This window comes from Balearica regulorum, chromosome 1 (genome assembly GCF_011004875.1).
Source record: "Balearica regulorum gibbericeps isolate bBalReg1 chromosome 1, bBalReg1.pri, whole genome shotgun sequence".
Classification (NCBI taxonomy): Eukaryota; Metazoa; Chordata; class Aves; order Gruiformes; family Gruidae; genus Balearica; species Balearica regulorum.
In genome coordinates, this window is record NC_046184.1 from 207475557 (window position 1) to 207497319 (window position 21763).

The 21763-nt window shown below is 38.9% G+C and overlaps 1 protein-coding gene across 7 annotated transcripts in view; it reads left to right on the forward strand.

The window, feature by feature from the left end:
• SLC36A4 (solute carrier family 36 member 4) overlaps positions 1 to 21763 on the forward strand; it is a 120703-nt gene that overhangs the window by 47669 nt on the left and 51271 nt on the right. For all 7 annotated transcript variants that reach the window (XM_075742399.1, XM_075742406.1, XM_075742405.1 and 4 more), the window contains 2 exons: positions 5831 to 6000; positions 12600 to 12769. In XM_075742399.1, the coding sequence (XP_075598514.1) occupies positions 5831 to 6000; positions 12600 to 12769 (340 nt within the window). The remainder of the gene's footprint in view (positions 1 to 5830; positions 6001 to 12599; positions 12770 to 21763) is intronic.

Sequence of the window (21763 nt, forward strand, 5' to 3'; positions counted from 1 at the left end):
TAGCTAACTTGACCTCCCTCAGCTGAACTTCTCCCAGATGTCAAGGTCTATCTTGTACTGGGTGAGCAAACCTGGATGTGGTATCCACGTGCAGTTTCTCAAGTGCCAGAGAGGAAGAACCACTTTCTTTTGACCTGCTACCTGTTCTCTTGCTGGTGTAGCCCATGTGCATGCACAGCCTGCATAAAGGTGGGCTGCTGACTCATGTTCAACTTCTTGTCTGACTTGTGGGTGACGTGATGGTTGGAGGCAATCACGAAATGATAGAGTTTTCGATTCTCGGAGAAGTAAGGAGGGAGGTGAGCAGAACTGCCACCTTGGACTTCTGGAGGGCAGACTCTGGCCTGTTTAGGAGCCTGGTTGAGAGAATCCCTTGGGAGGCAGTCCTGAAGGGCAAAGGAGTCCAGGAAGGCAGGGCATTCTTCAGGAAGGAGATCTTAAAGGTGGAGGAGCAAGCCATCCCCATGTGCTGAAAGATGAGCTGGCAGGGAAGAAGACTGGTCTGGCTGAACAGAGAGCTTTGGCTGGAACTCAGGAGAAAAAGGAGAGTTTATGACCTTTGAAAGAAGGGGCAGGCCACTCAGGAGGACTACAAAGATGTCCGTGAGATTATGCAGGGAGAAAATTAGAAAGACCAAAGCCCAACTAGAACTTAATCTGGCTACTGCTGTTAAAGACAATAAAAATGTTTCTGTAAATACATAAGCAACAAAAGGAGGGCTAAGGAGAATCTCCATCCTTTATTGGATGTGGGGGGAAAAATAGTGACAAAGGATGAGGAAAAGGCTGAGGTACTTAACGCCTTCTTTGTCTCAGTCTTGAAGAGTAAGACCAGCTGTTCTCTGAGTACCCAGCCCCCTGAGCTGGAAGACAGGGAAGGGGAGCAGAATGAAGGGGAGCCCATTTCCCCCAAGGGGAAATCGTTAGTGACCTGCTACACCACTCAGACACGCGCAAGTCTACTGGGCTGGGTGGGATCTGTCCGAGGGTACTGAGGGAGCTGGGGGAAGTGTGCATTGTGTATGTGTAAATCTCATTACTAATAATATTTATTAAAATTTGGTGCAGTCATATAAACGTATCTTTCAATGTCTTTCAGAATGGCCATAGCCAGTGTTTGTCTTATATACGTAATATTTTGCTATTTCAATTGAAGATGTAGCCAAAAACTAGGAAGCTTCTTTCTCTTCTGCATTTTTATGAATAGCCTGCAGGGCTTTTTTATCTGAGAGAAGGCATCATAATGAACAGTCCCGTAGACTTTGACTTGGGCACTCTCTGACTCTGAAATCACAGGAAATTTTTTTCCTCCATTAGTAGTCTCCTGCAGATTGCTTTTGCAATTTCAGAGGGGCAAGCAATCTCCAGGATCTCTTTCCTCCCAGGAGTCATGGTGGAAAAACATGAATTTTTTTTTGTTGCTGGCATGTGTGTCTGAGTTCACTGCCTTCCTTCTGCCAGGAATGTATGAAATGAATGCTGGAGACTCTGGAAATCAAATCTTTGGGACAGTGAACTTATTAAGAGACTCCTGATATCTGTAAGCTGCGCAAGCAGTTGTCATTAAAGCTCTGCAGAGAAAATACAGCTTGGAATAAGATCTTACTGTAACAATTTATGCTTGTTAAGATTCCCAGAAGCTGTAGAACATGGTAGGACTTATGCAGAAAATATATTCCATTGGTAATCACCAGAGAATCAACAGATACACACTGAATGAGCATTTTTATTACTGGTCCAGGCCCAAAAGCTATCTGTTTGTAGGAAGTTAAGAAGGGGAAAAATCAGATCAAGGGAAAAATTGCCTGCAATTTGCATCCTTCAAAGCCCTTAATAAGGAGGTATGTTAAAACAATCTAATTGCAGCTAAGGACAAAAGAATCTGAACTGTTGTCTGTCCTACCTGGCAGTTTTTGATGTGAAATATAAAAAGATGACTTGATAAGTATTTTATGGTGTGGTGGGTTGACCCTGGCTGGGGGCCAGGTGCCCACCAGAGCCGCTCTATCACTGTCCTCATTCACTGGACAGGGGAGAAAAAGTGCAATGAAGAGCTTGTGGGTCGAGATAAGGACAGGGAGAGATCACTCACTAATTATCGTCACGAGCAAAACAGACTGAACTGAGAGAGGAAATTCATCTAATTTATTACTAAGCAAAACAGAGTAGAGGAATGAGAAATAAAATCAACTCTTAAAACACCTCCCCCCACCCCTCCCATCTTCCCGGGCTCAACTTCACTCCCGGCTTCAACCTCCTCCCCCTCAGCGGCACAAGGGGACGGGGAATGGGGGTTGTGGTCAGTTCATCACATGTTGTTTCTGCTGCTTCTTCCTCCTCAGGGGGAGGACTCCTCTCATTGTTCCCCTGCTCCAGCATGGGGTCCCTCTCACGGGAGACAGTCCTTCACGAACTTCTCCAATGTGAGTCCCTCCCACGGGCTACAGTCCTTCACGAACTGCTCCAGCGTGGGTCTCTCCCATGGGGTGCAGACCTTCAGGAACAGACTGCTCCAGCGTGGGTCCCCCACGGGGTCACAAGTCCTGTCAGCAAACCTGCTCTGGCGTGGGCTCCTCTCTCCATGGGTCCACAGGTCCTGCCAGGAGCCTGCTCCAGCGTGGGCTTCCCATGGGGTCACAGCCTCCTTCAGGTGCCTCCACCTGCTCCGGCGTGGGGTCCTCCACAGGCTGCAGGTGGAATCTCTACACCCCCTCATCCTTCCTCCATGGGCTGCAGGGGGACAGCCTGCCTCACCATGGTCTTCTCCATGGGCTGCAGGGGAATCTCTGCTCTGGCACCTGGAGCACCTCCTGCCCCTCCTTCTGCACTGACCTTGGTGTCTGCAGAGCTTCTTAGATCTTCTCACTCCTCTCTCTGGCTGCAAAAGCTCTCTCTAACTGTTTTTCTCCTTCTTAAATATGTTATCACAGAGGCGCTGATTGGCTTGGCCTTGGCCAGTGGTGGGTCTGTCTTGGAGCCGGCTGGCATTGGCTCTATCAGACACAGGGGAAGCTTCTAGCAGCTTCTCACAGAAGCCATCCCTGTAGCCCCCCCCCCCCCCCCCCCGCTACCAAAACCTTGCCACGCAAACCCAACACATATGGACACAGATGCTTAATTCATTTAGAGGAATGAACTAATTTTGTCTGTGTGGCAGTAAAGTAATACTTCTAGCCACATGTCTCCTTTTGTATTTTTCTGCTGCTCAACACTGTCATTTAAAAATTGAATTAAGCTTTGAAACTCTTCCTGGTTTAAATTTTGCATTCTCCACCAGATTAAGTTACAGTGCAAGCTCAGATTGCTTTCTGAAGGAAAAACATTATAAGTGGAGGCTCTGAATTATATAAAGAAGATCCTCAGTTAAGATGTATAATGTATTTTAATTGAAGATGAACAAAAATTTGGAAATGCCTCCAAATGTGCATCTTTTTTAGAGATCTCTTTATTCCCAAGTATAAAGTGACTTCTTCAGGATTTCTGGTGTAGGAGAAATAAAACAGTGTGGGATGGATTGGCAGTGGTGATACTCAATGATAGGTCAGGAAGTGAGTATCAGTGGGTGACCAAGAGGAAAGGAATGATTGCCCTATAGAAAATAATACGGCAGCAATTCAAATATACCAATTTGTTTGTTAATTAGTGGATGAAATCTGCTTTTTTCATAACTTGTATTCATTAAATTGAAACCAGTAAATATTCAGTCATTTAAAAAGCAATTTTGTATGATGGACAGTAGATGTTACAGAGCAACTCTGATAAAAATTTGACATGCGTTACCCAGAGATGACAAGCTTGTTTAATTAGAGTGTCATTCTGTTAATCAAATATAACTTGCATGTCTACTCAAAGATAAGCTGAACTGCGGTCTTTATTCCACTGACTATATTGAGTAGCTCTTCGTTACCAATCTTCATTACAGAAGTTTAGACACTTTACTTATATGTAGGCATGTCCAATTAGGTGTTTTAATCTTGAATTATCTCTCATATTGAGTATCTGAGATGATTGTACAGTTCTTCTGAATGACATAGGGAAAGTGTGCTTGTCTAGAGCATCCACATACTTTCAGTTTGTGTCTTAAGGAAGACATAAAATGATGTGATGATGAAATTCAAAGTGGGAAGAGCAGCATGTGAGCTTGTTACTTGGATTTCCTGCCTTGCCTGGGAATCATAGAATTGGTTTGGTTGGAAAAGACTGTTAAGATCATCAAGTCCCAACTGTTAACCTAGCCCTGCCAAGTCCACCACTAAACCATGTCCTTAAGCACCACATCTATGCGTCCTTTAAATACTTCCAGGGATGGTGATTCAACCACTTCCCTGGGCAGCCTCTTCCAGTGCTTGATAACCCTTCTGATGAAGAAACTTTTCCTAATATCCAATCTAAACCTCCCCTGGCACAACTTGAGGCCATTTCCTCTTGTCCTATCGCTTGTTATTTGGGAGAAGAGACCAACACCCACCTGGCTACAACCTCCTTTCAGGTAGTTGTAGAGAGCGAGAAGGTCTCCCCTCAGCCTCCTTTTCTCCAGACCAAACAATCCCAGTTTCCTCAGCCGCTTTCATAGGACTTGTTCTCTAGACCCTTCACCAGCTTCGTTGCCCTCCTCTGTACACGCTCCAGCACCTCAATGTCCTTCTTGTAGTGAGGGGCCCAAAACTGAACACTGTACTCAAGGTGGGGCCTCACCAGGGTCGAGTACAGGGGGATGATCGCTTCTCTACTCCTGCTGGCCACACTATTCCTGATGCAAGCCAGGATGCAGTTGGCCTTCTTGGCCACCTGGGCACACTGCTGGCTCTAATTCAGCCAGCTGTTGACCACCACCCCCAGGTCTTTTTCCGCTGGGCAGCTTTCCAGCCATTCTTCCCCAAGCCTGTAGCATTGGCTGGGGTTGTTGTGACCCAAGTGCAGGTCCCAGCCCTTGGCCTTGTTGAACCTCATACAGTTGGCCTCGGCCCATTGATCCAGCCTGTCCAGATGCCTCTGTAGAGCCTTCCTACCCTCAAGCAGATCAACACTCCTGTCCAACTTGGTGTTGTCTGCAAACTTACTGAGGGTGCACTCGATGTGTTGGTGGCTGAAAACTTAAGTTGGAACTTGCTAAGTATATTTGTCTATACACTATAGTACATGTAAAAGGAAATCTCTCCAGGAAACTGCATGCAGTAATGGTTGTAAAGCCTGTATCTTCACTTTGAAGTGATGGCAAGCCCAGCAAGCTCGCTTGGCTATAGTTTAGGCTCAAAGCACCTACACAACATTTAGGAAAAGCAGTGCTTAGTGTCCCTGGCCCTATCTCTGTCGTTAAAATGTAAAAGAGAATGGGTCCGTATTCTGGTTGTCATGGACTCAAGCTTTCTGACCGGGAAAAGCTGAGACTGAGCATGAGATTGCATGTCAACTGTGTGCACGATAGGTTTATCTGTGATGAAGACTGATAGTGGAGACATACCTAATAAAAATAGTAGATACTCTTGGATTCTGAACAATTCAGTTAAAAAAAATAATTGTGTTTTTCATATTGCCTGTGTATTTTCATCTGGGCACCATAAGTTTCTCTTGTCAGTTTTTCTAACCTGTAAATATTGCTTTATATTTCCACACTGATGCTCTTTTCCCACCAAGATAGGTGCTTTTTAGTAATTGAGCATTTCTATTGTCTGCATAAAACATTGTGATTTTCCAGGCTTTAAAACAGTATTGTAGAATAATCTTTATAAATAACAACACCTAAATTTTGGAAATTGGCTTTGAGAGTGGGGGACAAAAATAGTCTTACTGTGAGGTCATAAAGTGTAATTGATTCTCCCTCCATTTCCAGGTACTCCCATTGGAAAACAGAATGAAGGACACCACGCGTTTCCCACAGGCGCTGAATATTGGCATGGGAATAGTCATGACCTTGTATATCTCATTAGCCACGCTGGGGTATCTGCGCTTTGGGGATGAAATCAAAGGCAGCATAACTTTAAACCTGCCACAAGATAAATGGTAAGTACATACATGATTTAAAACCAGTAGTCTAGAAGACAAAAATGTTGCAGAGATTGTTCCATGCCTCAGTGCTGTCATGCTTATAACTGAGAGGTGCTCAAACTCTTTTAAAATATACTGTATATACTCTCTTTGTGCCTTCTATAGTTGAGCTATCATCTTGGCCAGCAATTTCTGGCCAAAGTGGAATTTGTGGAATTTAGTGGAATTTAGTGGAATTTAGTGGAATTTAGTGGAATTTAGTGGAATTACAGGGTTTAGCCGGTAAACAACCAGAATAGAAGATATCAAAGCTGAATAGATTTCTAGTTCAGATGCAAGTCCATGGATGATGTATAGTAATGGCTTCCTATCAGGAAAATGACGTTTGTGGTTGTCAGTGTCTCAGGGATATAATTTTTATTTAGCTTTTTTTTTAATGCTACGAGAGCTCCACATGTCACATGCTGAAGAAGCGCTGAAGACTATTTCGACTGGTGCATTCTTAGTTCCGTATCTATCTACAGATGGATATATACTGTAACTATTGATTTAAATATAGCTCTTAAATTTTTAGTACCTTTATATCTGATGGGCCTAAAATTAGGTATATCAGCAGTGCACAAGTGAAAAGCTGAAAAGTATTTTCCTGTTTTCATTCTGATCAAGTAATGTCTTACATGTTATATGCTCACATCTACTGGTTGTTTGGTGTCTGTTGTGGTTGCGTATTGAAGTAGTGAAATCTCCAATTATGTGAAGCAAAAACTGAGTGCTGACTCCTTTTTTATCCTTTGAAAAAGAGTAGAATGCATTTAAAGAGTGTTCTCAATTTTCAAATGTTACTTTTTTACTCTATTTTTCCATTTTCATTCCTTGTACTCAGTATGAACTATTAATTTTTAATATTCTTCAAAAGTTTTGTTTAATTGCCTGACTGATTCCAATGATAAATACATGAAATGATAATAAAATGCATCTTGAAGGATGAATGATTTTTTTGGTTGCTAGAATTTTCATGTATCTATTGCTGCTTTTTTGCTTGTTTTGTTTTTGTACTGCTGTTATGAAAACAGATTTTGTGGTGGTTTTTTTTTCCTATTTTTTCCTGTGGTTCTGGTTTTTGAGGCATATTGCTCATAATATGCATTTAATTGTTGTTTCATTGGACATACATTAAAAAACCTAGAAGTGTTCAAACATTTACTGCATCCATTCTGTCTATGCAATGCATCTGAAAGGGAAAATACATCTATTTGTAATATTACATGGTATTGCTCGCTGTTAATAGAAGTAGTGAAAAGTTTGTTCTAAATGGTAGACCTGGGTTTATGTGTGCCTTAAGAGAAGTGCTCTTAAAAGAGGAAGAGGGAGAGGAATGTGGAATATAAGGTAAAGTTGCTCACTCTGTTGCTTTTTATTGCACTCGTGCAAGCAACAGGATGAACTTTATTCTGCTGTAATATTCTGCTTTATTCTGCAGCCCTGCTGTCTAACAGGGCTGTTCAGATAAGAGTTTTCAAATAGCTCTTGGCTACAGTGCAGATGTGATGATAAGATGATATTTATCCTGATGGCTTTACAGACCCTAATGCAAAGAAAGAGATAATAAAAGAGATGGAAACTGGTGTTCTATAAGGTGGAGAATTGGCATTATAAGTTTAATAACCTCAGAGCTGCTCAGGGCACATATGTAGAAATAACAGTCATCTGTTTTCTTCTTACCCTGGCTACTACCCCAGAGCGCCAAACAAAATTAGGAGGAGAAGCAGCTCAGTGGTACGCCCATGGGTCGTGATGTATGATGCTATTGCTGCGCAGTACTGTGGGTCTAGCTGATACAGTACTGCTGAACAAATGTGTGCAAATAACTGTGCTAGCAAGACAAATTTCCAGTGAACTGTATGACAATATTTTGTTATTTGGTCCTCACATAAAAAGCCAGTAAGTGGCTGGATTGAACTGGAGAAATGCAAGGAGCGGATGAGTTTTTATAAGAAAGCAGTCATTCGAAAGAACCTGGAATGTAGCTAAGCAGTGAGACTTGGCTTATGTGTTTAATTCCAGATGGACAATCCTTGTCTTAAAAATAAGCCTTTCCTGATAAAGAAAATGAAAATTCTGCTGCTTTCTGAGTTTTATTTGATATTCTTGCAGATGAATTGACCAGAAGGCATACATAGGCCCTAGACCTGTTAAATTCTTAAGTTTAATTTAAATAGATGACTCTTCACATTCTTAAAAACGTTCTGCTAGATTGGAGCTTTTAGAGAAGAGAATTGTTGTGGTTCTAGTTTAGATTGTGTTTTGGAGTACAACTTGACACTCAACATAATATATTATTTAGAATATGTTGAAAATTGACTTTATGAAAGAGTGTAGTTTTCAGCTTGTTTTTGCTGATCTTTAACAACAACTTCTTTCTGGAACCAAAGAATTCTGTTTTACTGCATTAAAATTCCTTTTTTTTTACATGTGGTTATGTTTAGCGGTTTGGAATATCTTAGGAATTGTTTTTCATATCCTCAGAAGTATGCAGGCTACCTAGTGACATGAATCTTTTTACTCAATTCATTGTTGACTGAGGAGAGGACACACAGGCACGGAGTATAGTTTACCTGATTTATTCATGATCACTAGCTGTCTCCTGACCCAAGCCAAGGAGGGTCACAGTTTGCCTGAAACAGCACATATTTACAGTCAAAAAGTGCATAATTATTGTCACGTGACCATCAGTTCAAACCAAGTCCTGCCACATCTGCAAATATAGATTATGGAAATTCTGCTTTAGGATTTAGTAGTGTCCTTGGTTGGCGTCTCATAGAATCATAGAATGGTTTGGGTTGGAGAGGACCTTTAAAGATGATCTATTCTATCCTTGGCATGGGACACCCTCCACTAGACTGTTGCCCAAAGCCCCATCCAACCAAGACTTCTAGGGATGGGACATCCACAGCTTCTCTGGGCAATGTGTTCCAGTGCCTCAGCACCCTCACAGTCAAGAATTTCTTCTTTGTCCATGGCTGAGGTCTCATCTTCTTGAGGCTGAAGGTTCTTTCCACTGTCTGTTTTTTCGTTAAGATATAAATGACATTCTTTGTGCAACAATTCCCTTACTATGAAACCCAAAGGTTAACTACCGTACAAATATTATAGCATATTAAAGTTCAGTAAGATGTTACATGGTACTAATTCAAGTGGAAGCTTAGCATAATTAATGCCCTATTTGGTCTAGCTGTATTTATGCAAGTTTTATTACAGTAGTTTCCAATTTTTTCCCTTAAAAGAGCTACAACATAAACTAAAATGTAGAATTGAAGAGAGACAGACTTTTGTTAACTTCTTTTAGCTCATATAAATGATTTAGAACTTGTGTAATGGAGAGGCTTACTTTAAACTACTGTGTATTTAAAGCTTTGATTCCCATTTTTTAATATCTTTTTAAAATTATTTTTTTAAAGGTTTGGGGTGATCTGAAGCCTGAGGATTACAGGCTAATTGTGGGTAGCTGGTCAGTTTTTTTCTTTTTGTTAACCAGCTAAAATCCATCTAAGCTTCTGGAATAAGGACAGTGATGCAGAGCTGATAGAAAAGTGACTCTGGTTTTTCCTCTACATTTCTTAAAGCTGCTCAGCAATCAAAAGGAAGCGTGTCACGAAAACAGTGGCTTCTAAACTAGCTACACCATTATGTCACCATGTAAAGTGATGTAATAGTTTTCTGTCTCTTTGAATATGTCTTTGGGGCTTTACTGAGTTGTCTACAGTGATAGTTGAACCTTTGATACAAATAATTTAGGACCTGTTAGTCAAAATGTACTTTTAGTCAAAGGGTATTTTTCTTTCCCCGTATATACATTTTTAATTTCCTCTGTGTATTTGTTCAGCTAATAAAAAAGCTGATTTTTTTTTTTGTTAGCAGTCTTTCAGTATCATCAAAAATTGATAACTTGATGAACTGGCTTGCAGTTGTGAGATGAGAAGCATGTAAGACCGGGCTGAAAGGGCTATTCAAGTGCATCAGCTGTATTCCTCTGCTCAGAATCACCCAAGTGTACCAAAACCATTGCTGGCCACGTGTTCAACACTTCCTTCAAAATGCTGAAGGAAGGGTGATGGAGGTGTCCTATTGTGGTGGGAAAGAGCTGAGCTGTACGGATACAAATTCTGCCATGCCATGCCATTTGGTGGCCACAGGGCAAGGGGCCAACAGCAGTCCTGGCTGGATTTTATTTACTAATAACAAATACAGACTATGATACTCAAATGGAGAACACTTTGAGTGATCCCTGCCAGGCTTTGAGAGATACAGACAGGGGTCTAATTAGTTCTTTCCCTGCTCTTCATGCTGTCTTTTCTTTTCTTACTGTTGCAAGTTGCCTTTGCTTTCTGGTTGAGGTTGAACCTCTTTTTGAGGACTGAAGCAAATAAAGATATTGAGTGCTTTGGTCTGCTTGGCATCATCTTCTGTTATCACAGGTTGTTTATGAGAAATACTTAATCTCTCATTTGTGAACACACAACACCTCATGGCAAATGAACCAAAACTTTACTCAAAAGCTTTGATCGTGTTCTTAGTTCCATTCTTAGAAAGAAAATCATACCAAGAGACTCATAACTTCAGTCAGTTGGCTGTAAGCAAACCTGTGACAAATGCTTATAGTTTATGCAGCATGGATTAAAAATGCCTCTCAGTTTAAAACTGTTGGTGGCATGGATAATTCTTTGTTGCCTGTTCATTCAACCACAAGTAACAGTGGTAAGAGCATCTGCACTTCACGTTTTTTGGAAGAATTACTCTAGTTTTTTGAGAATTGAACAAAAATTCTCAAACTAATTTCTTTGAGACCTTCTGCTGGAGTAGTTCTGCAGACATTTATTTTACAAAAAACTGGAGATGTAGGAAAACCTTCAGACAGATGAAGGAAAAAATAATGCTACAACCATATAGCAATGGATTTCACTGTGTTAAGTGAGATAAGAGCATGAGCGTGATATCTAAAAAAACTTAACTATCTTGGGGAAATAAAAGGTATTGGCTACCTAAAATTTTGCAAGACAATGCCAATATACAGGTTATTTTCCAACATAGGTAAGGAAGCAAGATGCATGAGTCCATGCAAAATAATATTGAAGTTAGGCTGTCAACCCATTCAGGCTTTTTTTTCTTTTTTAAATATTTTCCTTATTTTATACCTCAGCCTCATAGCTGCTTTTATTATATTTCTTACTGAGGTATAGTTTATATGAGGGTAGATGTGAACTTTTTTCACTGATTTTTTTTTTTTCTTCACCTTTGCTATGACACTTTTTTTCTGATAAATACTAATAATCTTTTCCTTTACTCACAGGATAGAGTTTTCTGGTTCTGCATAGATCTGGAAAAAAAAAAAAGTACATAAAGATTAAAGCTGAATGCTCTGAAATCAGTTAATCTATTTGGAATATTAAAGAGTATTTTGAACCAGTTTATGCAGAAAGAAATTAAATGTAGCTGAGTTTTATATTGTTATAAAGAAACTGTCCATTGTGTTGCATTTTCTGAACATTTTTATCTATACTTTGATGACATGCAGGGTGGAATAACACTAGAATGGAAAGAGATTAATGAGAATAGAAATTCTTCCCCGTTTTTAAAATGTAGCTTGTGCCTTTTTACCCATCTGTGTAGAGATAATTTTGCTTTTTATGTAACTGAATTCTCGGAGTGGTGCAAGACAGCAGCTTGTCTTTGTCTGGCACAGAATTTAAAACCATCTCAAAGTAACTTTTCAACAAAATACAGAGTCTCTGAAAAAAAAAAAAATCTTTATCCCTAAATGTTTGTCTAGTTACAGCAGCTCTAGTCCTGTATGTTAGGAAGACAGACATTCCTGCATCAGAACGAACTCTCTTCTACACGTGCATACATTCTTTTTTCCAATTTCTTTTTCTTAGTAACATATCCTGCCAATCCACCACTGGCATCAAGTTGGCACAATTTGGAGCCGTAGAACCTAGTTCTCCTTTGTGTTGCTATAATTCCTGTGAAATACCATCACATGGGACAGTAGTTTAATGGTATTCTATAGCTAGTGGTTTTGAACAGGAGAGTATGGACAGCAAGCAAATTTGCTTATGGATATTTTCTAGCCCTAGAAGGTACTCCTTCCAATTTTAATAAGTAAATAAAATTTCTTAGATGTTCTCTTTGAAGTGTGAAAAATCTTTTTAGGGACACTTTGTGAATATGCAGAAATCTGGAGGATATTGGCCTTGGTCTTTAAAGTGTCCAGTGTTTACTGCCACTATGAAAGGTTTGTCAATGTACAGATTATATTTGATGTGAATTTGGAATTTTCTTTTCTCAAATAACTGTTAGCTGTTTAACCTGTTCTTCTTTAAGTTTATTAATTTATGATTGCATGATACTGATTTTTTTGGGGGGGTGTCCATATTTTGGTAGTTGTCTTCTGCAATTTCATAGGCAGTTATAACTTGCAAAGCAGATAATGTTATCTTCTTGTATGCTGAGGGGGGGAAATACATATATGTATGTATAGCCTTAGTGCCATTAGCAAGCTAGTTTTTTATGAAAAGTTTGCTACTTACAAGCATGTGTATAAATATTTTCAACAGGTTGTATCAGTCTGTAAAAATTCTGTACTCCTTTGGGATTTTTGTGACCTACTCGATTCAGTACTATGTCCCTGCGGAGATTCTCATTCCAGCTGTCACCTCCAAAGTGGAGCCCAAGTGGAAGTTACTCACTGAGCTTGTGGTGAGAGCGTTATTAGTCTGCTCAACCTGTAAGTATGTGCAGAACACCCATAAAAAAACTTGCTATTACACATTGTTGGGGCCTGCTTATTTAAATGCATGTTTTGTTATTTATTTTCCTAAGACTAGCAAACCTGAAATTTTATTTCAATGATTCAGTATGTTTTGACTTTCATGAACAAGTGAATCTAATGTTGTATTTGTGTTTTAACCACACTTTTTTTAGTAGCTGTGACCGATTATTTGACAACCACATCTTTTGCCAGTAACACTCTAAAGCTGCCAACTTGAAAATAATTTTCTTAGAATTAAAGTTTTTAATAGACACATATTACAGTTTTCTGTCAGCATTCCTCTATGCAATCTGCAGTACATGCTGCTCATGGAGAAACCCTTTTTCTGCTTTGTTGGTCAGAGGATTAAGCGTAAGGTGTGCTGCTCTGTATCCATAAAACAGCACTGGCAAACACGGATGCCTGGTCAGAGTGTTTATGGAGTGCCACTTATTTTCGGTGATAATGCTCCAAAGTAGTTTTGTATCTCTCCCCTCACTGCCTTTTTTACTGCTGTTGTTTTTTTCGTTTGACCCCTACTCTTCCCATCCCTCCTACTGTGTCCCTGCTTTTCTCACAGCATAGATACTGGGAGTTATCAGCAGTGCTCATTGAATGGTGAGCATAGTCTCATCTAGGAATCAATACTCCTGAAGATAATGAACTGAGGAGGAAGTTTAGGTTTGTCTTTGCAGCTCCCATCTAAAGTGCTGAGTAACATAGGAAGCTTTTCTCAAAGATGTTATAAAAAATTGTTTCTAGTACAAACCTGGCTTGACTCTACCGTTTGTACTGAAATGAGCTGTTTACGTTAAAAACAATCAAAACTGCCAAACAAGCAAAAACTGCTAAACCTTATTTTTTTAGGGGGTAAGTATTGATGAAAGAGAAGAGTTTAATTTCTGTTGGCTCTGTTCTCTTGGTGAATGCTGACCAGTGGCTAATGTGCTGGATGGCAGCTAATAATTGTTATCCGAGAGAACCTGAACATCCAGTGAGACCTTCTTAAGGTCAACCCTGTTGAGAGAAACAGTTTAATGTCAGTGCAATTTAATTACTGCAGTAAGCAAAAGGAAATACCATTGATCTAATAACTTGCTGCTCTGAAAATACATCTGTTATGGGAAATTAAATTTCTTGTATAATGATGTGCAAATGTCCCAAAGTACCATATAGCCTGTGTTTGGTTTCCAGTGTTCATGATGCATAGCGAACCTGTTAAGATTTAAGACTGAAGATAGGTGAATAGCTCTTGTAATACCTGAGAGACATCTAGATCAAAATGCTTCAAGCTCCAAAATGCTTTTTAGTGTCTCTCCGGGACCCCACTAAACTCCCCAGTATTAACTGTATCTTGGTGTCACGAGACCCTCAACTTCCACTCATTCTCTGTGGCCCTTTACGTGCCCCTTAGAACCTGCCCTGGCAATGGTACCACAATAGATCTGAAAAGCTAAAATTGTTGTAGATCCAAACTGTTGTTTACAGCTGAAGGTTTTGAGAGTTTAGAGGTTAAAAGAAGTTTTCAGAGATGTGTCTGATGAGAAGAGCTTGTGGTGAATAGGTTTCAAAGCACATTTCCATGTTTGGCTTGGGAAAATTATAAATGACTCCATGATATTCAGCCACAGCTTGATTGTTTGTTTCTTTGTTTTCTCAATTTTAATACTGAGCTTTGTAAGTAGTGACTAGTCTGGGAAGGCAAAACTGCGGAACAGTCTCCAAGAAAAGTAAGTAGAAAAAGAAAGATTAAAATCTGGAAGAAGAGTCTGTAAAAGGTAAAAAGAAATGTAAGCAAATCAGAGGTGGGGTACCTTGTGATGGGACTTGAAAATGGACCGGTTGCCTATTGGGTATAATTAACTACAGTTGGGTGAATTGGGACAGGAAGAATCTAATCCAGCATGAATTGTGGTGGATCCCTTTTTCCCAGAGGTATGCTGGCACATATTCTTTCTTCTTTTTGTTTTCATGCAATTATTTATTGTGCTGCTTTTTTTTCCAGATATTTCTTTCTTTACAAAACAGCAGCAAATGGTCTTTATTTTCTGAAGGCATAATAAATACTTTAAAATTATTCAATATAAAATGAATGCTATATTTCTATTTCTTTTAAAAAAACAGTGTGTAGAAAAATTGGACCTGGTTCGTGCATTCAAACTTCTGGTTTGTGCATTAAAACTTATCTGTGATATGAATCTGTAAAATGGACGTGTGTGGTGTTACAGGTGTTCCTGGGATATTTAAGAGTATTAAATTGTTTGCTGCAAGGCACAGGAAAGTAAAATTAAAAGTTTGTTCTTCAATGTTTGATATTTGCCAGGTTTTTGTGTGATAAGTTGTATTTATCCTAGTTGTCATTTCAGGGTTTTTTTGGGTAGTTTCTACAAATTGTATACATGCAGTATGTATAATACTTTTTCACCAACAATTGTGTGTGTAAGCTCCATCCTCTGTTTGTCATTTTTCATTGAAGCACTGGTTATAAACAGAATTGATTTAAATAATGCTTCACTTTGACTAAGTGCAGAACGTGGTTTCAATATGATTCAGAAAGTGTTTCTTTAACAGAAAGAAAAAATCCAAAGCCTTTTAAATTGAGTTTTAAAAATCAAATGGTTCTGGTATCAGTGACAGAATATGTTGTAATGTCTGGACCATTCAGGGGTCATACACTGATTAAAGGGACTCCGCTTGATTGAAAATAATTGTCTGAAAAGAGAAACTTCAGCTGTGTCGCTGATAACACATTAGCTTTTTAAGAGAAGACTTGAAAAATCAGTTATTACTAATTTTGGAGGCTTTTGCATTACTCAGGTAAAAATTAGGTCATTCTTTTATCATTGCATTATATCAGAAACTTTGCTGGGAAAAAGCATACTCCGGAGTGTTGGGTGGTTTGGGGTTTTTTTGTGTCTGGTAAGGTTTGTTTTATGTTAGGACTTGGCAAATGACTGGAGATGTAACACGCATCCAGAAACCCGTAGGTATTGCTTAGGGTTTTTCATTATTTCCTTGCTCACTTTTGGGCACTTAGCATTGCAGGAGGATGATCACGAGTATATTATGTATTTTTCGATTTGCATGTTCTGCTTCCTCTGATATTGTTTCACAAAAGAGACTTTATCTGAAGCGCACTATAGAAAATACACTTAACCCCTAATGTCACCTGTCTGAGCCAAACCTCCAAGCTTGGGGCAGTGGAGGGGCGCACCCAGCACTGGGAAGTGCGCGGCTGGACTGAGTGGTCGTTGCGTTGGGACTAGGTCAGTCTTGGCTCACTGAGCAGTTCTTGCAGAGCAGTGAGATCACCTTGAGTCTCTTTCTAGACAGGATTGGTAGTTAAAGCTGTTCAGAAGATTGGTTTTTACCATATTGGAAAGGAATTTACAAATAAATTTAAGAAAATGTTTGCGGTAAGTGTCTGAAATTTCACATCTGTTCTTAGCAGCTTTTTCAAGACTCTGACATGCTATTACTCAAGATAAAAGCAAATAGTAAGGGGTATTTTTGCTGGGAGAGTGCTAGACTGGCAAAAGCATACTTTTCCTTTGGTTATAACCCCTTGTTTGTACTTTTTGAACAAGGAAACAGTGAGCACAAATGACTTGGCAGACCTTGTTCCCTACTGCTTTTCTTGCTTCTTCTAATTTAAAACCATCTTAGTATTGCATGGGTGAAAATGCAAGTCAGATGCTTTTGAATTTTAAGAAAAGGGGAGGGGGATGTTTCTTCTGCATTTGATATTGAACACTTCTCTCCATTTGATTTCCAAGAGAGGTACATCTCTTCCTCTTTGCTTGGATTTCACTGTGTATGGTGTCACAAGTTGGAAGATCACACCTTACTTCATAAATCATAACTTCATAAACTAAATGGTTGTTTTACAAACTCAGGTGAGCACCTTGTGCACTGACCGGAAGGATGAGCTAGGCTTCTGGTGAAAGTCCAGTCTAGAGCTGGACACTGGGTTTGGTAGTTGTTGAAAGCAGGTGGGAGCTAGTCTTGTAGCTAGCTAGGCAGAACTATGCTTGAAAGCTGGACTAAGCATCACTGTGGGGGACCAAGTTAGTTGTTAGGAACACATACAAACAGAAGGAATGGGACAGGAGCCACCGTGGGATTTGGAAAGCACTGAGAACAGACATGGAGATGCAGTGTTGTGTAGATACTCACTGGCTGTCCTCAGGTTGTGCTGGGAAGTTCATCACTACAGGAGTCCTCCGGGCACGTGCCTAGGATCTCCATCTCTGCCTGATGACTTACCAGCTTTGTCCTTTGGTGAGTCAGTTCAGCTCATCATAATAGTTAGAGACACTCCTTGTAAGACATAAGAGGACACAAAATCTATTTGATTATGCTCAGATAGTACAACCACATCCTTGTAGTGTCAGTAGGTTCTGTTACTGTCACATATGCATTTTTAATTGAAGTGTAAATGGTTTACGTTTGTTTTTCTCACAGATTTTACTTAGTGTTTGTGGTATTTGGATGTTAGATAACTTCAGTACTGTGAAATATCTGTCAAAGTGAAATTTTTTTAACGTGGAAAATATTTACCCTCATTTTATATCTTTAAAACGCATGTCACAAAAATAGTTTGGATCTGTGTTTGCTGTATCTGCTTGGATACAGTTGGACACCGTGCTTACAGTTCAACCCTTAGCTGAGCCTGTTGTGTGATGGGGTTGTGGCTATTGCACATTGGGATTAATCATTTGAGTGTGAAGCTTTTTAGTTTGCTTCTGAAGGAACTGGACCATCCTGGCTGAATTTTTAAAAACTTTGTTAATAACTTCACATAGAACAGTGTAAGTTTTACTTTTATCTTTTGAGAGACCAGTTGGGGAGAAAAAGACAAAAACCTTCTACCCAAATGAGTCCTATTTAGTGCATTGCTTAAAATAAGCTGCCATTATATCATGCGAGTCTTTTACTCTTTCCTGCTTACCTGACACTGATGGAAGTGGGGAGAGTTTGAAGAGGTTTTACTGAGCCTAAACAGTTAATTCTCCTGTGTTAACAATTTCAAAATATGCTGAGCACATGGAGATTGAGAGGAGACATCACCAGCTTCAAATACCAAGCATTAGTCAATATTGGTGCTAAATAGCATCAAACATACTCAATTCTATTGATGCCTCGGGAAAATTGTGGCTAAAAATTTAGGACAGGGCAAGATTATAAGTTTCTAGTAGAATGTAAATGTCTTGCTTACTATCTAGCAAAGGCTTACTCATGTCTTCTGTCAGAAGGGCAATAAAATTAAATTGTGCTTGCTGGAGGTGTTGGAAGAATTAAAAGAAAAATTAAGAAAATCATTTTAATCTGAATGGTACCAGCAAATCCATGAAGAAGTAAAGGAATAACATGGAAAAGAACAATTTAAGTGGTACTTTAGTTTTTAAATAATAAGTTGCATTTGATTTATTAGTTTCAGTATAGTAGTGAAAGATTTTTTTTTTTTTTTGTGAATTGGTAAAAGCTGCTGAAGAGCTTCAGCAAATACAATGGAGAAATCTTGAGTTGAGAGTTAACAATATCTTTCATCCAAATGAGAATAGGGAGGTTTTTTAATAGCTTAATTTAGAGCTGCATTCCTGCAGCCATGGTGCTCCTGTTAAAATGAAAATTAAGAAATACCGCATTTGAATATGGATATGGGGATATCAGTTGAATTGTCAGCTGTTTTGATTGTTAGCTTAAAATTAAACTAATTGAAAGGCTGATCCAGCTGAGCGTGAACTGAGCTGTTATTGAGCTGCTTTCCATTTAAAAAAAATTAGCCTGAGCTTAGTGTGTAATTTTACCAAGAGAATAAATGCATTATTCAGTTGAACTTATCAGTTATGCTTGTCTAAATATTTCCCCATTTTAACTGTACCTGGTTTTAGGAAAGAACAGTTCTTGATGCTGAACAATTAGACACAAGATAACATGATGTTTACCAGATATCTTACATTGTTCACTGACATTGTGCTGATAAAATACTTGCTCAGAGTAGCTGCAGCAGAGGTAACATGAAGGAATTTTAAGATCTGTATAGATTTTAATACATGCTTTTAGGATTAAGTGATAATCATTTCTACAGAAGTGGTTTGTGCATCAGTCATTAGACACAGAGTTTTTTAATAAGAATTTGTTCATTTTAAAGAGTAATATTAATGACAGATATATTGAATAGTTAACTTTGTGATTTAAAAAAGTTCCACATGGGATTTAGGATATTTGTGTGGACTGTTAACAGGCCCCTTGAAGTGGGCTTAAACACAAAATAATTGTTTATGAATTGTCAAAGGAATAAAATGAAATATTAGATTAATTCAAATTTTTTTTCAGTGTGTGTTTGTATTTTTTTTCTTGGATATGGATGGCTGATCAGCATAATTCTTATTTCCTAGTAGAAGATCCTGTGCAGTGGTTTTCAGCTGAGAGATGAGAACAAGCATCATTGTCTGGTTTTTAGGCATATGCTTAGGCGTGAGAAATAGATATGTAAAATCCAGGTTCTTCCAACCTGTTTGAGTATCTTTGCAAGAAGAATGGATCTGTTAATATCAGGGTTGTATCCTGATGATGGTTTCCTTCTTTTGATGTGCCATTATGAATTATGGCACATCTTAGGAATTGCCATTGGTATAGGCATCACTTTATGTATGTATAATAACTAATGTTCTTTCTCAAAGTACAAATATTAAGCTTTTTTTTTTTACCTGATTTTAACATATGGATACCAAACATCTATGGATTATGATTAATGGTTAAACGTTACGGAGTATTTGAATGGTGCTAGAAGTGTTTCTTTTTGCTGGTTGTTCTAGAGATGTTAACTTGTGAATATGCGTTGTGTGAGATAACGGGTTGGGGGTTTTCTTTCTAAACCGAGTGCTGCTCCAGAAGTAACCGTAGGGTCCTGCGGAATGGTCTAACGTTAGTATTCAGCAAAGCCTTGTGAAGCCAACTGGTTTGGTTCTTCCTTCTGGTCCATTGCATCAGCTGACATCAAATTTTCTTTAACAGTGACTCTGATATGGACCCAAACAAGATATTACTTGCAAATGGTTATACTTTTAAAACCTTACACAGAAAGTTAAGGTTGTGAAGTAAATTATTGAAAGCTTTAAACTTGTCCTGCTTTATTTATTTTTTTAATTCTGTTTTAATTCTTTTTTTAATGCTGTGTTAATTTGGCCTCCTTTGGTTCATATGTTAAGATTCTGTGCATAAATTCAGATTTTGAAGTGTAGCTGTTGTCCAAAAATTTTTTTAGGTATAGGATAGGAAGAAAAGTATGGGCTTTGTGACTGAAGTGAAAAATAGCAGATTTTAGAAGAATAGTAATAAAAATTAAAAGTATTTTAAAATAACAGCAATGTCTTTGTCATAAAATTTGCTTGCTTTTTCTTTTTGAGACATTTGTTTTATTATTTTAAAAAAAACACTTAAGAACAAATAGTTTAGCAGTGCATTTATGTACTCTGAAATAGTTGATCCTATTCTGGGGCAGGAATTATTTCCTAGTAAAGAGACCTTATTACTTACCACAGTTTAGTGTTAGCATTAAATATGTATTTTACAACTCTGCAGGAATTCTTGTGGAAAAAGCATTATAGTATTTTAATTGAAAATTGGATTTATAGCAGAGCCTTTTTTTTTTTTTTTTAAGTTATGGTTTCTTTTACAGGTTCCTTTGCAAAATTTAATCTAATCTATTCCAGCTTGCTTTTGACACTTTTTATATGAATTTTGATGATGTTTATTTTTCTTATTTCTAACTATAAGGCTCCCTTTTCTCTAATGCTTTATGGATTTTGTGCCAGGCACTGATACCGGCTGGGTTCCTTGGGACGGCTGGTGACGGCTGGGTAGGAACGGCACCGCTGGGCTGGGCAGTCAGGAGCCTGGTCCATACATGGCAATGAAGGCAGAATTGTGTGGCACCACACTCTTACATGTGCAAGTTTGTCTTGTAGATGTGTAATTCTAAATGAGATGAACTTTATTCTCTGTGGTTTATACCAGTTTCCATCTGACTGGTTTCAATATCAGTATAATTTTAATCTATAAAACATGGAGACTTCCTATCCAATACCACAGCGCTATCTTTTTGCTTACTCCCTATCTGGTATCTCCTGAATATCAATCTTACCAATTTTCAGTGACAGTGTAGCTGTAAAAAAATCATGAATCTGGTGTTCTCTAAATTTATGACTTGAAACTTTGAAATAAAGATAGGAAGTTTAACTTTTTTTTTTCCCCCCTCCTAAAGGAAATTCTAGCACAGCAAATTTCTTGATACACTTTTGAGCCTGATGAGAAGTAACACACGTGCTCAGTTATCCTGAGCCGCAAAGATGATCAGAGGGCTGGAGCAGCTCTCCTATGAGGACAGACTGAGAGAGTTGGGGTTGTTCAGCCTGGAGTAGAGAAGGCTCTGGGGAGATCTAACTGGGGCCTTCCAGTACCTGAAGGGGCCTACAGGAGAGATGGTGAGGGACTGTTTATGAGGGAGTGTAGTGACAGGACAAGGGGTAATGGGTTTAAGCTGAAGGAGGGTTGATTTAGATTAGATGTTAGAAAGAAATTCTTGACTGTGAGAGTGGTGAGGCACTGGAACAGGTTGTCCAAAGAGGCTGTGGATGCCCCCTCCCTGGAAGTGTTCAAGGCCAGGTTGGATGAGGCTTTGGGCAACGTGGTCTAGTGGAGGGTGTCCCTGTCCATGGCAGGGGGGTTTGGAACTAGATGATCTTTGAGGTCCCTTCCAACCCAAACCACTCTATCATTCTATGATTCTATGATCCTGCTGCTATTCAGGAGAGATGGGTTTAAATTTGGGCTGTGACATTCTGTGTTACTTGAAGAACTCATATGATTTTCCTGGATATAATACTTAGTATTTAGAAGCATTCCAAAGCCATATATGTGTATTTACTATGAGATGGTCAAGTACTGCAGTGGGAGTATAGTAAT